Source organism: Bactrocera tryoni, chromosome 2 (genome assembly GCF_016617805.1).
Source record: "Bactrocera tryoni isolate S06 chromosome 2, CSIRO_BtryS06_freeze2, whole genome shotgun sequence".
Taxonomy (NCBI): Eukaryota; Metazoa; Arthropoda; class Insecta; order Diptera; family Tephritidae; genus Bactrocera; species Bactrocera tryoni.
In genome coordinates, this window is record NC_052500.1 from 59234814 (window position 1) to 59258510 (window position 23697).

General features: G+C 33.5%; 1 protein-coding gene across 7 annotated transcripts; it reads left to right on the forward strand.

The window, feature by feature from the left end:
• Positions 1-116: 116 nt before the first annotated feature.
• Positions 117-19013, forward strand: LOC120767253. 7 transcript variants are annotated; one of them, XM_040093115.1, is made up of 11 exons: positions 117-695; positions 2746-2786; positions 2848-3469; positions 3569-3738; positions 3807-3951; positions 4034-4221; positions 4286-4390; positions 6299-6449; positions 6527-6636; positions 8442-9837; positions 17002-19013. In XM_040093115.1, exons 3-11 carry the CDS (start codon positions 3100-3102, stop codon positions 17484-17486), a joined length of 3120 nt encoding a protein of 1039 aa, XP_039949049.1. In that variant the 5' UTR covers positions 117-695; positions 2746-2786; positions 2848-3099; the 3' UTR covers positions 17487-19013. The 7 variants fall into 7 exon arrangements, with proteins under 7 accessions (XP_039949049.1, XP_039949048.1, XP_039949043.1 ...); XM_040093114.1 differs by lacking the exon at positions 17002-19013 and having other exon boundaries at positions 8442-9566; positions 9624-14130; XM_040093109.1 differs by lacking the exon at positions 17002-19013 and having other exon boundaries at positions 2831-3469; positions 8442-14130.
• Positions 19014-23697: the final 4684 nt, after the last annotated feature.

The window sequence follows — 23697 nt, forward strand, 5'->3', positions numbered from 1 at the left end:
ACATTTGTTAATGAAAACCCAGCGAAACATTGTACATTGTTGGAAAAACATTTAGTCTGGCAACTAATGAGAAGGAGCAATGAAGTAAAATTGAAGAAACGAAGTATCAGCCAGCAACCAGCAGCAAGAGGAGCTTTTAACTAGTGTAGGTAATAGCTACGTAAAAAAATGGTTTGCATTGAAGGAAAGTGTGACCTTCGCAGTTAGTTCTTGGGATATTATAAATGAAGACAATAAGTTTGAAGAAAATTCTTGAAAAAGTGCATAAAATTGTAGTGAATTCTCGTTTTGCTATCGCATATTTTATACTTGCTTCGCCAAAGAAGAGAAGCGATAAATAACGTGAAGAAGCTAATGTGTGAACGATATGTATGTGGTTGGTGTGTAGCATAATAAGAATGTAAATGTAAAGAGAACAAAGAAGGAACGTGTGCAATTAGTGTATGTGTGTATGTGAGAAAGGAGAAGCACGCAAAGGCACACACAAAATCGCTGGGAAGTGAACTGCTCTCAACTCGACATTGTGGAAAGCTCTTTTTGGGGCTTATATTCATGAGATATAAATCAGAGTTGCAATTGTGGATGGTGGATTTTTATGTATGGCATGTCAAAATAAAGCAGAGGAAAGTAGCAGTTTAAGGAAGTTGTTAATATCTGAACACATCATGTGAATATTCAATTATAAACAGGGGCCGGTAAGTTAAATGAGTTAAAATATTGAAGTATAAATCCATAAAACCCATGTGTTGACTTGAAGTGTCGTCACTTGGATGTGAGTTTGCTGAAATTTGTAATAATGGTATCCAAATTTGTTTACATATAGTTAGAGAATCTCATGTTATTAATTATTTAACAATTACAATAAAATAGAACAATTTATGCAGTAACTTATTTAATAATTTTTATAAAAAAAATTTAACTCTGAAGTTAATTGGTAGTAGATGTTCCACATTTTCTTTTTGGAAATAGATATCTTAGCTGTTTTAGGAAAGAGCACCCGTGGCAATAAATTCACCGGGGACCTATAAGATATTGTTAAGGAGTTAGGCAGTAAAGTTTTGATTTTTTTTTTAACTCATATGAAATTAATCAGTATTCCTAGAAATTCGTGTCAAGTCGTGTGAGCTAAAATTTTTTACATCAGATTTTTTGGTATTCAAAAATTAAAAGTGTTTTCATATGTATGTCGGTATGTTTTTTTAATTTTGAGCACTTTTTATGTATAAATTATGGTAACCTCGAAATTTTATATTCAATTTCGTTTAAAATTTTTATTTAACAATAAAAAATCAGCAGATTTTTTTCGCCAAATATCGTATTTCCCCTTCAAAGTGTTCAAAAAATAATAAAGATTGTTATTTCGTTAAATCCTCTCCTCATTATCTTGGGAATCTAATGAAAAAACGTGACTTTTTGCTTTGGATGATTCAGTATGGAGTATAAATATAAAATATAACAATTGTGAACAATCACAATTAAAAAAAAAAGTAATAACTAATGTTTTTAATAAAAAATAGTGATATATATTTATAAAAAGTAAAATATATAAATATATCTATAAAGGTAAAAATACCAAAACAAATTAATGAAAATTCCCATCAAATTAAATAATATGGCAATAACAGTGTATTTAGGGATTCTACCCCAATGTACATCATGTGCGTGCAAGGCTGTGTACAGCAGAATGCAAGAGAATGAAGCAATGAATAACTGCGGTGTTATAAAAGAAATTTTTGAAGAGGAGCGCCATACGCGTAGTAGGTGGAGAAAATCGACAAGTAAAAGGAAAACCTTCTATTATATCTTGATCTTTTCATATTAAAATTATTTTAAATATGGCAAAATGTGTAAACGAATTTGAAGTGTTTTTTTATATCCATTATGGAAACCTTTCCATTGCTCAACAATATATTGAACTAAACCATTTCCATGCTATTTATTCTGCTTCGGTTAAGGTATTCTAAGACCTTAGTGCATCCTGTCAAAAGAAGTTCATGTTAGAATGTGAAAATATTTTGAGTTAAATGGGCAACTCTGTTATTGGGATTCAACTGTTTCCATCATTCACATTCAATTACTCTTTGCAATTTTCGCAGATTTTCTGATTCTTCGACTTCTTCTGTAGTTTGTTTCACTGGTTTGTCCGTGAGTATAGCAGATTCGTGCAATTTTCTTCTACGATTACTTTATAAATTGATGGTTTGTTCTGCCGATTCTGTCTATTTTACACGAGTGCAACAAAATTCGAATTATATATCTTCATCCAGATCATAACTTTGTAGATACACCCCAAGCTCCTTCTAGTTTAAAAGCTGTACGGAAATAATAGGTCTCTACAAGGACCTGTGAGATGGTGATGATATATGGTCTTGAAAGGAAGATAAAGGACAGCATTAAGCTATAGCAAATGCTATAAAATTCTGAACTTGAAATCAGCATTAAACTTGTACAGAATTCATAAGAACAATTTGCATTAGTTGCCTTAAATGTGTCTAGATATTATGATTTGTCTAAAGAGTAATTATTGAAATAATTAGATGGATTTGGCATAATTTCAAAGGCAACATTAATATGTATTAAAAAAATGCAAAAGAAACTTTAGTTATCTGTTTTAAGCCACTGAAAATGTGAATTAGTTGACGATAATTCGCATATGTATTGGAAAGGAATTTCCTTAGTAAAAATTTTACTAAATTTTGAAAAAGTTATTAAAAATTGCTTATAATAAATCTTTGGTTTTTGTAGAAAATGGATCTGTTACTCGAATTTCGTGTTTGCCATTTTAGGTAAGTAGAAAAGTATAAAAAATTTATTCCTAATAAACATGTAGCTTGTACTATGTTCTAGTAATTGCTCCTTTGAACTGCTCCACTAATTTGGACCATTGGGGCAGCTAGGAGACAATTACTCACAGCATCCACCCAATTACACACTCGAGGTTTAATAATCAACGACAAATTAAACCATTATTTAAAACGTGAAAACGCCTCTATGAACAAAATTGGAATAGATACACGATATAACCGATCGATAATAAATTACACATGATATCCTATGGTTTTAAAGCAAATATAAAACGTAACGAAGAAATAAGTATTTATGTCCAAACAAGGTAGCCTGCAAAACAGTCTTTTAAATGCCCAAACTGCATATTATCCAGAAAAAAAGCTATATCCGAAGCTACAACAGCAACAAAAACTTTTATACCTTTCAAAATATCCGAGAAGCTGCAGAATACTGACATTTAAAAAGTTAGTTTGCAAAAAAATATCCCCAGCGAAAGTGACGGTAACGGAAAAGTTGCGGGAGTCCGAAAGGATTTGTGGTGCCGCATCAAGTGGCATCAATATTAATAAGTTTAAGCATAAAATGGCAAATACGCTTTCCGTCATGACGAACGTTTTACGGAATGTTGTCAGCAAGCAGCGAATACGCTACAAGGACAATGGATATAATTTAGACTTGACTTGTAAGTAAAAAAAAAATTAAATTAAATTTAAAAAAAAATTGACACTACTTCTAAATACTTACATAACTCAATTTTGTACATATTCATAACTGTTTTTAGATATATACGACAATATAATTGCTATGGGTTACCCGGCGGACAATATAGAGAGTATATTTCGAAATCGTTTGGAAGATGTTTACAAGTTTCTTCAGGAAGTTCATCAAAATCATTATAAAATTTATAACCTATGTCTTGAGCGTAGCTATGATAGCAATAAATTTCATGGAGTAAGCGAAATAACAAAAAATATGCTGTACGTTTCTTTAATAAATGGTTTTTTACTTTTTTTTTTTAGAGAGTTGCTGTTTATCCTTTTGAAGACCATAACCCACCAACAATAGAATTGATACAAAAATTTTGTATGGACGTAGATGAATGGCTGAAAGCAGATAAGAAAAATGTGGCCGCCGTACACTGTAAAGCTGGAAAAGGCAGAACTGGTAAGTTGCTGACATTTTTATCTACTTGCCTATGTCCACAGTTTCAATCGATAAATATATATCAATTTTTTTATTTTTATAGGTACAATGATTTGTTGTTACATGCTTTTTAGTGGACGGCAGAAAACTGCCGAAGATGCTTTAGAATGTTATGCTGAGAAACGCACAAAGGATCTCAAAGGTGTTACAATTCCATCGCAAAGGCGTTATGTTCAGTATTTTGCAAAATTAATACAATCTGGTGTACCATATGAAAGGCGTATTCTGCAAGTATGGCTAAGCATTCTTAATTAATATTTTTTTCATGTAAATAATGTATATGAAATTATTTTAGTTTTGTGAAATTCGTTTTACTGAGGCTAACTTGTTGCACAGTTATGGCACAGTGCATTGCTCAATTTCCGTGCTGGAAGACGATGGATGTTCTGTAAAAGTTAAGGTTAGTTTTGATGCTTGTTTTACAATAAGATATACATTCCCATTGGTATTAGGGTTGAAATTTAGAATTTCCATTGTTTTGATAAAACATTAAATTTTCATTTTTAATTCCAATTTTGGGATTTAAAATTAAAAATCAAATTTTTAGGTTAAGTGGTTTTCATTAAAAATTCAATTTTTAATCCTAAATAATTTGAATGTGTCTAGTGCTCTAGAGTATTGAAGATGATGGCTCTGTGCGAGCTCTAGTTCAAAATGGTAGAAGACAAACGCGAAAAAAGTTTATTCTAAAACAATTACTTTACTTATTTGAATGCTTGGGATTAAATTTTTCAATCCGCATTGATATTAACATTTCTTTTTATTTATTTTAACTACGTATTTTGGTCTAACTTTTATACTCTTGCAACATGTTGCTACAGAGTATAATAGTTTTTCACCTAACGCTTGTACGTATCACCTAAAACAAGGAGATAGATATAGCGTTATGTATATATAAATGATGACACGAGTTGAAATCCGAGTGACAGCCTGTCTGTCCGTGTAAGCTGTAACTTGAGTAAAAATTAAGATATCTTAATGAGACTTGGTACACATGTTCCTTGGCAAAAAGGAGTGGAGTTCATAGATGGACGTGATCGGACCAGTACAACGGCCTCAAGACGTCATTAAAAGGAAACTTATAAAGTGCGATAACTAAGCATGAAATTAAGATATCGAACTGTAATAGAGGATCGCAGTAGCAAGAAGAACCTGTGTGTTGAAATTTTTGAAAAATATACATATATACGTGCTTGTGTAAAAATGGATGATGATCGAGGCACCGCCTACTTTTATGTAAAATCAATACCTGATCGACCGATTTCAACCAAATTTGGTACATAATGTTCTTCTAACATTTTTATGTCACCGTGTGAAAATGGGCGAAATCGGAATGCAACTCTTTCATTTCTAGTGTACAAATCAAGAAGAAATTCTTATAAACTTTGCGCGAATAATGCTTTTAGAGTATGCCACCTTATGACCGAAAATTGTCCAAATCCAACAAAAACTATTCAAGCCCCTAGATACCGAATATCTGGATATATAATTGAAATTCAGGGATATTCCTTTCCTGACAAATGTATGTCTGCGTGACAAAAATGGGTTGAATCGGGTCCATATTTCCCTTAGATCCCATTAAAATAATATATCTATTTTCGAATTTCCATTGATTTTATACCGCATACATCGGCCAACATGTGAGTTACCTCAATGAATATGAGAGAGTGTGTTTTACTGATAACAGTGTATCGTTGTGCCTAAAACGGATAAAATTGGGTGAAACTTGATCTAGGGCTCCATATAACAAACATATAACATCCGGATAACTTTACTCCAAATGAGTATGGTATGTGAAGTACCTTAATAAATCTCTGGGAACATTTTTTTTAGTATGTGGCATGTTAATAGTTTGTCGTATTGGCAAAATAGATAAAATCGGGTCGATACTACCACTATAATTGCTTGAATTCCGATCCTCTGACGTTTTGCTCCTTAAGGTATTTGCAAGAGTATAAAATGTTCAGTTGCATCCGAACTTAGCTCTTCCTTGCTTTATTTTAATTTCATGTATCTTTAATTTTTGTTTAATGTTTACTCGGATTAAAAATTTAATAATAATTTTTGTTTAAGATTAAAATAAAATTAAGATAAAAAAATTATTCAAATGTTACTTAAAATATTCTTTTTAATGCCTTATTTGTAATCCTGTCTCGAATTAGTTGTTAAGAATGATTAAATTAAGAGGCAATACTGCAAAATTCATTCCTTTTTCACAGAATTTTTTTTTTTAATATTATATAGAGCTAATATAGAAAGATTTTTAATTTATTGTTTTTTTACATACTTTGACTATATTTTATTTCAGCATCTGCTGGGGTTACCCATCGATTTTCGAAAAAGTCATACACTGGATTTAAAAAATCTGTGTGTAGCCGGTGACATAAAAGTAGAGCTGACGCATAAAAAGAAACTGTTCCATTTCTGGTTTAATACATATTTTGTGCGCGATGACGCGGGTAAGCAAATATACATAGAATACAAATCTTTTTCTCATTCTAATAACAATTAAATTGATTTTTCCACTTATTTGCAGTCGTTGAGGGAGAAGGTGAGGACGCGAAACTTGTGTATACACTTAATAAATGCGAAATCGATGATGCACATAAAGACAAAGAGCACAAATGTTTTTCGGAAGGCTTTAAGGTGAATATATAAATTATTGAATAAGGTGACAGTGATTACTTTTTTTTGACGTAGTATGTGTCCTGTAGTAGATATTTTTATTATAAAAATTAGTAACTAAAGTTGTTCAAAGTTTTTGAAATTGACTAATGTTATTTAGTTGGAAAATAATATTTCTTGCGCACTGGTTGTGATTTTAGAATATAAAGGAAATTTCAGGAGTTTTTCAAAATGCCATTTCTTTGATGAAAATAACTTAAAATAACTTTTAAGGCTAAAAATTTCATATTACACATAATTTCTTTTCAATTCCTATTACTAATTCTTTAAATTTACATTTCCGGAAACAGAAAAAATATTTGCTAGAGAGATCCTATAAAATATGTATACATACATATATGTATGTAAATGATCAGCATGACGAGCTGTGTCGATATAGCTACATATGTCCGCCTGTCTGTATATATGTCTATATATACGAGAACCCCAGTTTTTGAAATATAAATTCCATTCCACCAAAGCGACGACCAAAATCAAGACCCTTGCATGCAAATCATTGGACGTTTAATTTTTGAGATTTATTTATACATATAGTACTATAAGAAATGCCTCTGTGAAGGGTATTTTGGATTCTGTGCAATTGAAGTTAACGTTTTTGTTTGTTTTTATTTTTTTTTTTATTTTTTTTTTTTATTTTTTTTTATTTTTAATATTTCATAAATTTTAGACAATCTGACTAGGTCAGTCCCTTTCCACGACTGTCGCCGTTCGCACAGCAGTCGGGTCTAAGTACCCGGACCCGGATTTTTATCCGACCAAGAACTGTCAACTCGCCACCTTTCCTCGAAATCACTTCAGGAATGTTTTCTGCCGCTGTAACAACAACAACTCAAAGTGGCCCATATAAACTGCACGCAAACCGAATCGATACTAGAAAGATTAGTACACATTTTCTATGTTCATGTGTTTTTTCATCTCCATATGCCAATTATTGTGTGTTTGATAGCTATTTGGTACTACTGGCGATGAAAAATACATAGCCAGTTTGATTGAAATTTTGTGCGTCCAATAGAAACACGTCTACTAAATCGTTGAAAATGTTACAGAAGTGTTTTGGATAGTCAGAGAGGTGCACAAAGTACCCAGTTAAGGTTAGGGAGTCAACGAAAATTTGTTGTTGTTGTTGTTTTAACAGAAAGTCAATCCCCGTTGGGATGGTAAACGTCATTTGTGTTGTCGTCGATGTCATCTAACGGTAGGCCCAGGAAACGTGCTGTTTCGACGGGGTCGGACCATAGGGAGGAGGGTGTTAGATGAGTAGGGTTCGTAGGGCATGCAAAGAGGTGGTCAGTCCGCATGACACTCGTTGCATGCAGGACATACATTCGGTATGTCAGGGTCTATTCTGGATAAGTAGGAGTTTAACCTGCTACAGTATCCAGAACGAAGTTGCGCAAGGGTCACACGCGTTTCTCGCGGCAGCTGGAGCTCTTCGTCTGCTATGGGTGGTGGTTTGACTCCAAGAACGCCATTCAACGAAAATTTGTTTCATATGTTGCCTTCCATTCATCTTTGGCAATGACGATAAAATCCAAAAGATTAAAGAAACTGAAAATCGTCGTGTTAATGCTCGGCTTGCACTAAATAATCTGAATCTCATGCAAAAACGATAAATGTATTAAAATAGGTGACAATGTTTCATTTTTCTTTTTTGTCAGTGCGAGTCAAAATTTATCAAGCGGTATAATTTTCAAGTTCTTGCAATTTAAATACACTCAATATTAATTTTTTTGTATTTATTAACCAATTTTTCGTTTTTTTGGCAGGTGCAACTTGTATTCTATGCGGAAACTTCAATGCGACCTGGCTTACAAGCAAATGTTAGTAGCATAGCCAGCCAAATTGTGAATAATCAAAGGATGTCTCAAAACGCGCGTCTCTCTCATCAGAGCAGTGGTGGCGGTTGCGAAAGCAGCAGTAGCAGCAATTGTCAATTGCCACAGAATAGCAGCAGTGGTAGTGATCTAAATTACATTTGTGATCAAAAGTCCTCCTCATCAGCATCGGCGTCGGTTAGTAGTTTGGGCGGTCCGTTAGTGGGTGTTGGCGGTGGCGTTGGTGGCGGCAACGGAAGCGGCAGTGGAAGTGGCAGCATTGGTGAGCTCAGTATCGGTGATACAACAAATGCAGACTTCTCCCGCATGGACAGCACGTTAGTGGGTGCACAATACATACAGCATCAGCAACAGTTACAACACCAACAAAAACAACAAATTTGCCATAGGCAGAAATACAATGCTGCGAAAAATATCAACAGCGATTGTGAAGAGTTCGATTGCAATACCGGCATGATGCCGTTGGATCGAACACATGCTGCACCAACAAATACATATGCGTTACTTCCGCAACAACAACAACAGCACAGACAGCTTTACACGGCGGCGAAAAGCGTTAGTGATGACTGTGATGATTACGGTGATGCCGATGTACGCATCTCGTCGTTCGAGCGAATAAATGCTGTACCCACAACAGCGTATGCGTTACAACCACAACAACATCATGCGGAACGGATTTCTGTTAACTATAGACATCAGTATATGCCGACGAATAACATAAGTGGTGACTGTGATGTGTATGATTGTGATGTAGGCGTTACGCCATTTGCGCGCTTAAGCGCTGCACCTACAACATTTGCACTAACCCCACAACAACAACAAGACGCGCAATCACAACACACTTATGTGAATTTGGAGCACATGATGACTGCATCGGATAAACAACAACTAATGCAACACTATCAGCAGCAGCCGCCACAACAGACAATGAAACCGTTATTCACAACAGCACCAAATCATGTGGCAACTACTTCGACAGTAGTGACCGCCACAGGCAACAACGTAATGAAATTCGGCGTACCGTCAACAACAATGGGCTTAATGTGCGGCAAAAATATTCTATATCAACCAGCAGTAGTGCATGGCGATGGCAACACCAATCATTGCGCCAACAGTGTCAGGCGTTTAGATGAAGGTACAAGAACAACAATGCAGACTAATGGTTCAACTGGTGGCAGTGATGTGAACGGTTGTATTAGCGCTAACAGCAGTAAAAGCAGCATTAGTAGTCACACATCATCTTCAGAATCAACAACATCGTGCTCATCGTCTTCGGCGCCAACGTCTGGTGGAGATAAAGATTGCGAAGAAGAAGACTGGGAGTCCGGTGAGTGCCATCCAAAAATGCCACACACAGTTGTCCCAAAAGCATTACAGCTATCTACACTATTAGCTCCTTCCAAGCCTTCTACGGCTAACAATACTACTACTACTTTCAGTAATACCAACTCTACCTTTCCCAATATTACTACTACTACCATAACACACACATCTTTACCTTCTACTGCTACTATTACAACTCATACCAAACATATTTCCACTTCCATTTCCCAACAACCCTCGACATTTTATATGAATATAAACATTAATAGTGGTAGTTATAATTGTAGTTATTGTGGTTGTGATGATGATGAAAACAATACCAATTTAAAATATGAATGTAAACATATTGAAGAAAGAGAAAAATTGCAAAAAAATAATTTTACCATTAACGAACGACGATCAAGTTGTGCTGCAGTCAAATTGAATGGCGACACAGAAGCTGAGTTTAGGTCAAATGAAAATACAAATAAGTTCAGTACCGAGGTAAGGGTTAGTACTGAAGCAGGTGCTGCGAGCCCACTTAGTGCGTCACGTAAAACACATAAGTTGATTGCGTCTAAAAAATATGATGCCACTGTTGGCAATAGCAAACACAGCCATATAAGCAATGTCAGCAATGTCGTCAGTTCTTGGACGCAGAAGCCTATTTTTCAACAAAAATTCAACGCTAAAAAATGTAGTGAACTCAGTTCAACAGCCATTGCAGTGAAAAAATCCAATGCTTATGGGACTTCAGCTGCGGCAATTGGCACCGACGCTGCTATGCTAGCTCTGAGCTGCTCCCCTGCGAGCGGATGCAGTGGCTTGGCAAGCACTTCGCGTCGCAAATTAAAAAATAAATTGAAGAATAATACGAAAAAATTGTCTCATTGGCTACAGAATCACTTTCGCGCAAATCCTGTTGAATTTTGCGAGAATTTCGTGCAACATACGACTGCTATGCGGCGCAATAGTAACTGTAGTGTGAGTAGTCGTAGTCGCAAGCTGTCAATGTCATCAACGACGGTGTCAGTAACACCGGGTTCGTCATTACCCAAGCGACAATTGTTAGTGCCACCGAAATTGGTGAACGAAAAATGTGTTGTTGCTAACAGTGAAGGAGCGAATGCTAACACTTATGATATTTACGGTGAGATGGTGGAGAATGCGCTGAAAGGTGAAAGTCTAGCGGCAGAACCCGCCGCTGTTAATTTACACATAGTAAGTGTTAATGGTGTTGTCGGTGATGCGCGCACGAAAATTTCGCTATCCGAGTTCGAGTCGACAACGGCATCAAATGTCAGCTTGTCGACTGTCGGTGGCAGCACTGAACGCAGTGTGCACGGCGGTAGTGGTAGCAGTGATACCTTTGAGGATTTTTACTCATCAAATTGTGATAATCAGCTTAGCTTTAACAACTCGCCATGTAAAAGTCCACGTTCGCTAGTCGATATAGCGGGTTCCAGCGCTTATAGCGCAACGCATCAAGATCTCTATGCGACCAGCTTGAATGAGAGAAATGTACATTTGCAAATGAAACGCGAGCAACACATGCTGCGGCATATGAATGTACAAGCGCTAGGACAGCCGCAACACAATAACCATCATCAGCTGCATCAACTCAATGTCGTTGTAGTTGCAGCCAAACCAGCTAAAACACATGCTATTGGTTTTAATGTTACTAAAGACAGAACGACAGAAAACTACGAGACATTTGCGCATGAGGATAATGCTGTAAACATTCAAAACGATAATAATAATCGAGATGAAGCTGCTTCTGCCAATCAATTGAATGCTAGCGATATGTCAATTGGCGCGAATGTCACCATTATAACAACCGAGGAAGATGAAAAAGTGATTGAACTGCAAGAAAGTGTCAACGTTGATGATCGCGCTAAGGGTCATGTGAGTCGCGATCGATTAGCACCGAAATTTGATTCTTTTGATGAAATCGAAGAGGATATTATTCAAGATGGCGCTACAACGGGTTCGAGCGTTTACTTCACGCCAAAGTTGACAATTGGTATTGGCGACGATGTCATTGATGGCGCTGCAACGGAACATTATCCATTCGTATTTCCAAATGTGCAAAATGAGCTTAATAAATTATCTATGCAAATTGCAGGCAATAATAGCGATTTGGAAAATGAAGTATCAAGTAAGTGTCATGAGCAAAGCTCTAAAATGCCTACGCCTATCATAACTGCTGCCGGACAACGGTCAAATTTTGTTGCAAACGAAAATCGCGCAGAATTGTCAAGTATAGCGTTAAAAACAACAACAACTTCGTTGGATGGCGACGCGACTAATTCTAAACATTGATGGCCGCAGTTCATGGTGGTCTTGCGATTGTAATATTTTTAATTTTATTTTAACATGTTTCTGAAAACATTTAAAGAAAGTAGGGAAACTGGGCTATGCAAGTTAACGGTAGAGTGGAGATGTGTTTGTGATTTTGCTATAGCACAGTTTTTTACCATTGTAGGTTATTTATGCAGTCATAACATCGGTACTATCTACTGTCAAGCAAGTTTAGTAACCCGCGTTGATTTGATCTTATTACTTTTCGTTTCTGCTGTGCTCCAACACTGCATCAAATTTATTGCAGCATGTGACTGCACGTTTCTTGCACATCATTATACAATGCTACTATGTCTTGAGTTGTACTGTATTTGGAACCATAAATAAATGCAATGAAAAAAATCTGTTTGGATATTTGGAAACACAGCAATCGATTTTTCGGTGTTTTCCACCACAATTTATTTTTATTATTCTTACACACATATATAATTATTTATATATATACAAATATGTATATATGGTATATATGCATATAAATATCAAGATCTCATACGACTTCTCGTATAAATAACAAATGTACAGAACGGATTAATATTCGCTGGTGTTCTATTTTTTTATTATTATTAAAATTAGTTAAGTAATTACATACATACCTATGAATGTAATTAAGTTTCTTTAGGTTGCCAACAAAAAGGCAACAAAGTATATTTAATCAACACTAGCAGTACTAAATCCCTACTACCATTGCCCGTACCAGCAAAGTGTCGAAAAACTAAGCGAAACAATTTCTTAAAAAAATTTTTAATAGTTATAAAGAGATATCCTCTTCAAATACCCTTCAATTTAAACATACGTAGATATACTGGATTAAATGGAACTAAATAACGGTTTGTCGTTAACACACACTTTACCTATTTACAAAAAAAAATACATATTTTACCGTTAACACATATTTTATATATTTAAAAAGAAATACATATTTGAATATACCCAAAAAAAACGTTAAATAATTATATATACTAGACGTTCTTAAACCAACTTAACAACAGATTTTAAAATAATAAATATTCGACGGTTTGAAATAAAACATTTATTTTATTAGCTAGTTTTATAAATACTTTGTGCTTAAAATGAAAACACTATAAATTGCATATTCTTTAACATTGTGTTTAGCACTTGTACTAAATATTCCTTGATATAAATATATAAATTCTTATAATGTGTATGTTAAAAGTGAACGTGGATTTGGTGGCGCGTTTTACCGAATTCTTCTAAAGCCGCTTAACATTTCTTTTCACAATAATTAAGTGTTGATAAATATAATAATAAATAAGCATAGTAATGAAACAAACCTTAACAATCTGATAAATACAACAATAAACAAGCACAGTAATGAAACAAACCTTAACAACCTGTTAAATAGTGTCAGTTATCAGTAATGAAACAAACCCTAATATGAATACAGTGTGTGCTCTCAGTTCTCATATTATTAATTAAAAATGGCTCAGCGTCTGTTCCAGCAGGCCAATCCCCTGCAGTTGTTCCACACAAACTGCTCAGCAACGCAATCCTTTATGTACGAGCACCTGTATTTGTTATTTGCGTAAGTAGCAGCAACAACTTGATCGATCGTTCGTTGGTGAAATAGTTTGTTTCTACGTTCGCACGCCGCCAAAATTCTCCGTTATTTTTTCAATTTTTAAACAGAAATTTAATTAATAATCATATAACTTTATTATAGCCGTTACTCAAATTTAATTTGTGTGTGTACTTAGTTGCGAACCGCATAGCCAATAATAAAAAAATTAGCGAAAATGCGGTTTAGAAAACGTTGGTATATCGCACTGCGAGTTTTTTAAACTGCATACAATATATTAAATACTGAAAATAGAAACAATAACACCCATGGTCTGTAGGTGCTCAGTGGTAATTTGTTTTGCACTTTCAATAAATTATGTTTTAGTAGATACAAATTAAAACTTGTTAATATTGCAGTCGTTATTCTTCCACAATTAAATAAGAATTATTGTTTTTTTTTATAATTTTGCTAAAATATTTTAGTAATTAAAATTTTCGAAATCGTTTATATTATAGTTACACATCTTTGTTACCAGTGTCATACGTAGCGTTTAATATTTTTATTTATTCTACTTTTGTATTTTAATAAAAAAAATCGTTGAAAATGTTTCATTGCCATGTGGTTTATCATACTAAATATTTTAAATTCATGTTTTAAACATTTACCTAAGAAAAAATTCATAAAAAATGTTGCTGTAATATGGTTTTATTTAACTAACATTTTCAACTGGGTACTTACACGGACCAACAACATAAATAGTAAATAAAATAATGCGTTTAATACAACATAACATACAGATAAGTTGAGAAATGTTATTTATGACAGACTCTTAAGGATAAATAACTTGTGTAGTTATATACTACATACAAATGTATGCAAAGGAAATCAATCACCACTACTAAAAGCTGACACCTTAGTGAAACATAACAAACACACACACATACATCCACGTCTGCCAAACGTCTGTACACAAACTCATGCACGTAATAAGTTAAAAACACATTTTGAGAATAAAAAAATATACAAAAAAATAAAATAAACCATATTTAAATGTACGTAAATACATACATATGTATATATAGTTTTTTTTTTTAAATTAATGTAATGTAATTACTTACGATTCGATTTTTAAGTGTAAAAATATTAATTTTTGTATAAAAATATAATTATAATGTATTGATTTTAATTTTGTTATTTGCTAGCTATAAAGATTTTTTAAATAATTTTATTTAATTTGATACTGTAATTTGTAAAAAAAAAATTATGCACATCTGGGAAGTGAAAATCGAAGCGAAAACACATTTTATATCGAAAGTAAGGCATTCTTTGTAGAGGCGTAGCAAGCACAAAATACGTTTTGTAAAATTTAGTAGTTTTTTTTTAAATATATTATTTTGTTTTAATTAATATATATACACGTATATAAAAAAATAAAATTATATGTTCATAAGTTTGCTATATATTACAAATTATATTTATTTTCATTTTAATTCGCTATTTTATACAAAAAAATATGCTTGTATAACGTTTTGCTTAATTTGATTTAAAACTTTTTTTGTTTTTGCTTTTTTCGAAACTTCAATAACAACAAACACAATTAGTATAGGTTTAGTTTATGTCTACGTTAAATGTCAAGTTCTCAAGTGAAAGTAATTGAATTACTTATATAATTTGTTAATGATAAAATTAAAAAAAAAAAGAAAAAACAATTGGAAAATTGAAAAATATTTGAGTTATATTAAAATATAAGTAACAAACAAATGTGTATATACACGTATAAAAACCATAAGTATAAGTAAAATGATCTGTTAATTTTTTTTTTTAATTTTTGTTTCTATGAAATTTTTATTTTTTCTGCGTAAAAAATAAAATATTACAAATTTTATTTAAGTGAAAAAGAACGAAATGCATACTACTACTACTGTGTAAAACTAATAATTTTTGTTTTTGTCTAGGGAGAATTTTTGTTTTAGCTCTGTTTACCATAAACAAAACAAACTGACGAAACGTGTATAAGCGTTGACTTGCAGGAAGCTGCAACATATTTGGTGAAACAAATTTATGAAACAATTGACATGCCTGATACATAAACAAGAAAAGAAACGCTAACTTCAGTAGTACCGAATATACATATATCTTACACAAATAAAAATTTTGCATACAAAAATCAAAATGTATGACATATAGCTTAGATTAACACTTACCGATCCAAACGGTGTTAGATCACCGAAAAAACAACCCTTGGCCGGATAAAATCCGGGTCTATTCCGGTGCGTAGAACCGGCTGTCGTGAGAATTGACATGTATATGCTATGCTATGGCGGTCCGATCTGAAAAATTAATTCGAGAATTGTATCGCTGCCTTGGTTATATCTTGTCAAGTGAAAAAGTTTTTCATACAATAACTTTATTTTGAGCATTCAGTTTGTATGATCCGATCCGAAAAATTTTTTTTCGAAGATTGTAGACTTGCCTTGGGCAATAATCCATTCCATATTTCGTGAAGATATCTTGTCAAGTCAAAAAGTTTTCCATACAATAACTTTATTTTTATCGTTCAGTTTGTATGGCAACTAAATGCTATAGTGGTGCAATATCGGCGATTCCGGCAAATGAAAAACAGATTGTATGTATACAGACAGACGGACGTGCCTAAATTGACTCAGCTCGTCACACTGATTATATATGTATACACATATGTGTATATTTTGGGTGTTATAAACTTCGTGGCAAACTTAATATATCCTATTAAGTATATAACTACAATTTTACCATAATATGGTATTTGGTTAAAAGTTCAGTTCACATTGTTCAATTTTAAATGTTACGTTAGGCGACGTGACCGATTTAAAATATTTATTATTTTCCATTATTATCATATAGCTTACTTTTCATAACAAATATATGAGCAACTTGTTCAGAGTTCGCAAAGGCTCCCGTTTATGATTATATTTTTAAAGGCGCTCAACATTGCTATAAATATTTATAGTGTCTTGGTTATATCTTCCAATTCATTAAACTCCGTTTTTTGCAAAATATTGAACTTTGAACAAAGTTATACAGCCGCAAAATTAAATAAAACGTTGACTTTCGGATAGATTTGCTTATAACAAGCTAATGACATAGAAAGGATTAATTTTGCTCCCTTACTTTGCTTAAATCATTATTAGTTTGTATAAATTTTTGAGTATTTTCTTAAATTTGTATGCCCTTAATTTTAACGTAAATTTGTGATAATCCTGCGTTCGTCACTTAAAATATAGAACTTGCAAACACCAAAAAACAACATTTTGAAATATTCTTTTACAGCTGCCAACATCAATTCGCACATAAGTCATCATCAAATAAATACTGCTGGTGTGGAAGCATTGCTCCAGAGTCAAGGCATCGTACGTAATAACGTTAATAAAAGTAAGATGTCTTTAGAAGAGCAGCAAAATTTGCATGCAAGTATGGATAGGAACAGTGATTACTACACGTATAAGGATAACAATAGCACCAACGGTGACACCAGCGAAAGTAACAGCAGCAATGATGACAGCCAACGTTCAAACGACGGCAAAACTCCTTACACCACTAGACATAGATATACCGCGAACTATCAACTAATTGAAGAGGATATCATGGAGGAGAGTGTGAATGGTATAAGTATTGATGTTGACGGTGCCAACGTTGAATATGATAATGATAATGGTGACACAACATGTGTTGGCATTTTCCTTAAGCGCTGTCAAACCAACACTGCTAATGGTTTGAAAAAACCGCACACACGCACGCGTCGAGAAACCACTTAAGTCAGCCAAAGAGCTTTGAAAGCCTCGCGAAGTAAACGTAAATCGGGAAGCAGCCAACAAACCGCATCACTGGTGATTGCCAGTTGCAAATGTGAATGTATCCTAATATTTTTGTATGGAACTCAAAGAACTCGTTAACGATAAATGTTTCAGACGTTCGAAGGTGTACCCTAAAACAGTTATATGTTATTCACACAAAGTATGGTGCACATAGAAACGCGAGCCAGCCAATCAACAATTGCATTTGTGTACATTTAATTAAGCATACAAATTCGTATTAAAACTATGATTATTAACTCCAAAAAAAAAAAACAAGAAAGAAATCGAAATGAACAACCACACCGGGCACTGATTTCTAAAGAGCGTTAATGTTAATACGTTATACCAAGTGAAAGTTAGGAAGCAGTTAGTAGATGCTAAATAAAGCTGGAAAATGTATGTATGTATATGTATAGTAAAAGCTTTATCTGTGTATTTGTACTATATGAACAAGAAACAAATAAAAAGGAAAGAAAATGAGAAAAGTGAAACAAACGCTTTCAAAATAAACTTATTTACCATCCTTTGAGCTAATACGAAATGTAGACGAAACCTATAATGTTAAATTAAAAAGAAAACAGTAAAATATTAGCAAAGTAGAGGTCAACTCTCAATAAAAAAACACACACACACTCGACACATACACCTACAAAGAAACAAAAACTGAAATAATAAGACAGAAAACATTTGAAATGTTAATGAGCAGTAAATGTGATGCGTATATAAATCGAAATCATCGTATTATATAAATATTAAAATGAATGCATGTTTTGAACGCAAAAAAAATTGTGAATGTTACTAGTGTATTAGTGTAACCAAATGCAGCATTTATGTGGCATACAAAAGTTATTGCCACAAGCAGTATATAAAATTGAAATCAATTGAAAATCAGTAAATGTCACAGGATTTTATATAAGTATGTAGCGAGAGGAGAAATAACTGAAGCTAAATTGAGGGAAAGGGAAGAAGTATTTAAGGGAGAAGTATGCAACGTAACCGTCTATTCATGAGAAACAAAATAAAATACAAGTAAACAGGAATAAATGCATTATTAAGTCTATTAACAAAACACGGCTAAAAACTGATATGCAGGAGGCAGCATTGAGTTTAAGATGAAACACAAAAAAGAAAAAAATTACAATGAAATTAATGGTGAACATTGATATTTAGCTATTAAGATTTCATAAAGCGTACAATAATGATATTAAATTTCATATAAATATGTAGGTATGTGTGAATCAACTTAAAATTACAATTAAAAACATAGACACACAAAAAATGTTGTACATACTGCTAGCATATAACACATTATCTCTCTCTAAATTTACTTTATTTATTTAAATTGTTTTTTTGAGTAAATTAATACTTCTAAAAACAATTATATACCAACGCTAACCTAACGTTTGTTGCAAAGCACCTTAAAGTCATAATAGTAAATCAAAATCGCCAAACCTAATTTTAAAATAATTTGTTTTAATGGTTACAGACCAGGGTTGTAATAATGCAATTAAAAATAATTAAATTAACATTTGAATTAAAAATTTCTTATTTTGTAATCCCATTAAACATCGGGATTAAAAGATGGAAATTTTATTTTTAATTCAAACTTTTTTTACTACAATTCTACTGCTGCCGAATTTTGTATACGCCACATACTTTTATGAAAACAAGTTATTTTTGAAACAATTGTTTAACGTTGTCTTGTAATTCTAATTTTAAAAGCACATAACTATGAGCGAAAAATAGTAAGACTTTGTTCATAGTTTTAAAATTATAAATTTATTCTTCAAAACTATGTATGTCGTGCCCCTCAAAGTAATCCTCCTTGGCCCTAATACACGTGTGCCAACATTTTTTCCATTTCTCAAAAAAGTTTCAAAGTATTATAGTAATACTCTTCGATTCGCCTAGCTATTCACATTTAATGTCTTCAATTGACTAAAAACGTTTTCCTCGGAACGGTCGTTTGAGTTTGCTTAATAGCCATAAGTCATATGGAGCTAAATCAGGCGAATACGGTGGTTGCGGCACGATATTGTTTGAAAATTTGGTGAAAAAATTTGCAGTGCACTACACCTCGATAATCGATGGAAACTATCAACATAACCTTGATTTTTGAACTGCTTTGACGTGGTTTTTTCGGCTTCAGCTCACCTTTACCACGATATTCGGCCGATTGATCGTCTGTTTCCATGTCGTAAACATAGATCCAAGTAATGATACAATATTCCAAAGATGCCAGTAAGATCTGCGACTATTTATCGTCGATTCTCAAGCACCAATTTCTTAATTTTCTCGACTCTCTATGAGTGATTTGCTCCAATCAAAAACACTTGTTCGCGACAAAAAATTATCACCGAGGGCTTTTTCTAACATTCTGAACGTTTCAGCAACAGAAATTTGATTCCGCACACAAAATTTAACTTCTTTGTTGAAAAAGTTTACTCATCGTGAAAATCGCTCATAATGTACTTCAGAAGGACAAGCGTACACTAATTATTATTTTGAAGTGACATTTAAAATTGGTGGCAGATTAATCAACAATTTCTTTTATAATAAAAATATATATGTTCCTCGGTAATTATGCAAAAACTATATATACATATATACTGTATATATTGTCACGTCAGCACAGTTATCACTGACAGTCATAGCAAATAAAAAAATATTTCGTCGAATGTGTTTTAAATTAAAAAATCTTATTATTTTCTGCCCACAGCATCTTTAAAAATTTTAATTTGCTGACCTCTAAGCATATTTCCCTATACAAATATTGCATACGTTAAGATGTAATTGTAACTTGGTTTTGAAATTGCTGCTACGTTCAGCTGCAGTTACTACGAAGTAATTTTTCACACAAAATCTCTTTTTTGAAATAACTTGTCTGCCATAAAAAGTACTTATTTATGATATACTTAATTATTCCTTTGTCTTGCGCGCATAAAACTACAGTTTACTTGGAGCGCTTATTTCAATAGTTAAATATAACGGTACACATGGTTAAAACATTTTCAATTTAGTGGCTACTAATACGATATGTATGTACATACATTCTCCACAAAAAAAATTTCGTTTGCCTCGAATTAGAGATCATCTTTAATAACTTGCATAAAACATTCATTAATTTTAAGTCACCATCATCATCATCATCATCGCAATTTTTTTTATATGCATTTTTACATTAATTTTATTTTAGAAATAAGTATTTTAAAATTGGTGGCAGATTAATCAACATATTCTTTTATTACTTTTATAATAAAAATATATATGTTAACCGCTAATTATGCAAAATATATATACCGTTACTGTATATATGTCGAAATCGAAGACATGTGGAATATGGTTATAGATCGTCACCAAAAAACAATTATTAATCGTCCAAACTTTTCCAAATATATGATCCCGTAGACATTCAGGACCTCTGAGCAAAGAAGTAGTGTGGCAAGTTTTGGAGTGTATCAAAAAAAAAACTTCTATTTTCTTCCTCTAATCGTTTTTTTTTTTAAATTATTATATTTTTTTAATTTTAACAATTAGTGCTTATAACACTTTCGGTGTGTGACGCGTTTCACTTTTCTGACTAAATTTGTCAGCTATAATTTCCCTTATCCCTTGTAGTCAGCATAACCAGACATAGTTCTCCAAAGGCTAAACAATATAATACTTATGCTTTCTTTTCTTTTACTTTTTGAGTGCTTCCAACGGAAGGATCAATTTAAATTTCATACATTTTATATAATAATCGGCTGAAGAGTGACCTTTAGTTCTTTTTACGAATTTGTTTCTAAAGGATTATCCATTTCGAGGTTCCTTACTTTTTTAAAGAAAAATCACAGAAATTTCAAATTTAATGGGGAATGCTTATGATCATTTGAAAAAACTCTATTTGGCAATTATCTCTTTTAAATGTTGGCCGCGTCGACGTCTGAAATGGTTCATTCGTTGAGTCCAATTTTCGATGACTCGTTCGAGCATTTCGACTGATAACTGGCGTATGACACGTGAGATGTTTTATTCCAAGGGCTGAAACGAAGCGGGATTATCCGCCTAGACATTAGACTTTACATAAACCACAGAAAAAAGTTTAACGGTGTGATATCATACGATCTTGATTGCCAATCGACCGGCCCGTCGTATCTTTTTGGAACTTTTCAAGAGCCCATAGAGCGAAGCGATATCGCTTGGGAAGGCTTTATTTTGTACGCTTTCAATTTAGGATCTCGACGTAAAATGCGCAAAATCGTTGCATATGTCAGTACGAGTTGCTGTGAACGGTGCGAACGAATCGACCAATGCGACTCTCGCGTGATCTGTCAAAAAAAGCAAGTTTTCTACTGCCTCATGTGCCTCTTTAATGCTTTAACGCTTGTGTTCTCAACAAAACAGATTATTAAGGCATAGTAATTTTTTAACCAATACTAATTCTATTGGATAAATAAAATAAATTTAAATTTTTCCTAGCTATATGAACCTATAATACAGATTTATTTAAAACCTTGCCAATTTTTATAGCTTGGTAGCTCTGAAATCTTCTTCTTCTTTATTGGCGTACACACCGCTTACGCGATTATAGCCGAGTTAACAACTCTCTCTCTCTGAAATACTCTAAATATAATACGATTTTCGAATATCGTGTACGATAAATGAAATTTTTGAATATATTGAATCGGGTTTTAGGAGGGTAGGCGATAATTTTCAGTTAACGAAAGTTCATATTAGCAACAAATTTTCTATAAAACCTACTAGTTGACTAATATACATACATAAATGTACTGATTTTATCTAAGCGACTGCAAAATATACACGAATTCGAATAGAAATCTTAGAAATTCCAAAACGATCAGCTGAAAGATTTTTGATTAGAGTATGCACGGGCATAATACGAGGGCTGCTATATATGTATATTTCTGGCCTAATAATGAAAATAGGAATATTTATCAACGAAAATGGTGTTATTGTTTTTCAAAATATTCTCCATCAAGGTTTATACACTTTTGCATGCGCTCAAACCAATTTTCGAAGCACTTTTTCCACTCCGATTGAGACACCTCCAAAACATGGTTTTTGAATGCTTCAACAGCATCTTCTGGCGACGAAAATCGTTGACCACGCATTATTTTCTTGATGTGTGGGAATAAAAAGAAGTCATTGGGTGCCAAGTCAGGGCTGTACGGCGGATGACCCATCAATTCGACGTTTTGACCGGTCAAAAAGGCGCTGGTTTGAGCCGATGTGTGAGAGCTCGCATTGTCATGGTGCACAATGATTCGTCTTCTCTTGTTCGTTTTTCGAATTTCTCCGAAGACTTCAGGCAAACAAATGGTGGTTTACCACTCAGAATTGACCGTCCTACGTTGCTCAAGCGGAACAGTCGCCAAATGACCAGTTTTGCCGAAGAAACAGGCGACCATTTGCTTCGAAGTGCTTCTTCCACAAACAAATTTCGTTGGATTTGGCTCGTCTTGGAAGACCCACACGGTCGATTGCTGTTTTGTTTCGGGCTCGTACGCATAGATCCATGATTCGTCACCTGTGACGATCTTATAAACGTCTTTTGAAGCACCGCGATCGTATTTTTTCAGCATTTCTTTACACCAATCCACACGAGCCTTTTTTTGAGCGATTGCCAAATTGTGCAGGATCCAACGAGAACAAACCTTTTTTACGGCCAGGTGTTCATGCAATATCGAATGAATGTTGGTGGGAAAAATGTATAGGCATGCCTCTATCTGAAGGTATGTTGCATGACGGTCTTGCATTATCAATTCACAGCGGCTGTTTTTGGAAGACCTTCACGGAATTCGTCTTTGAGCGAGCGTCGGCCACGATTGAATTCGTTGTACCAGTTTTTCACAGTGCTATAGGATGGTGCTTCATAGCCATTCAAAGATTTTAGTTCATCGATACACTCTTGTCGTGATAATCCACGTCGAAAGTTGTGAAAAATGATCGCACGAAAATGTTCACGAGTTAATTCCATTTTTTGGCCGAGATGAATTTTTGAATTCCCTGTAAATAAAACAATTCACGATTAAATGACAAAACGTTCTGAGTGATGCTATGCTAAAAAATGTCAAACTTTCCAATGGAAATGTCAAATGCACCTGGCAACACTTAGTGTTGCCTAGGCCAGAAATATATATAGCAGCCTCCGTAATTATAAATTGAAACC

Bases quoted from the DNA above. Each gene is read 5' to 3' on its own strand.
- LOC120767253 (XM_040093109.1), top strand. From the start codon at position 3,100: ATGTCCAAACAAGGTAGCCTGCAAAACAGTCTTTTAAATGCCCAAACT. The intron at 3,952-4,033 runs GTAAGTTGCTGA...TTATTTTTATAG, and splicing joins AGCTGGAAAAGGCAGAACTG to GTACAATGATTTGTTGTTAC. The intron at 4,222-4,285 runs GTATGGCTAAGC...AAATTATTTTAG, and splicing joins ATGAAAGGCGTATTCTGCAA to TTTTGTGAAATTCGTTTTAC.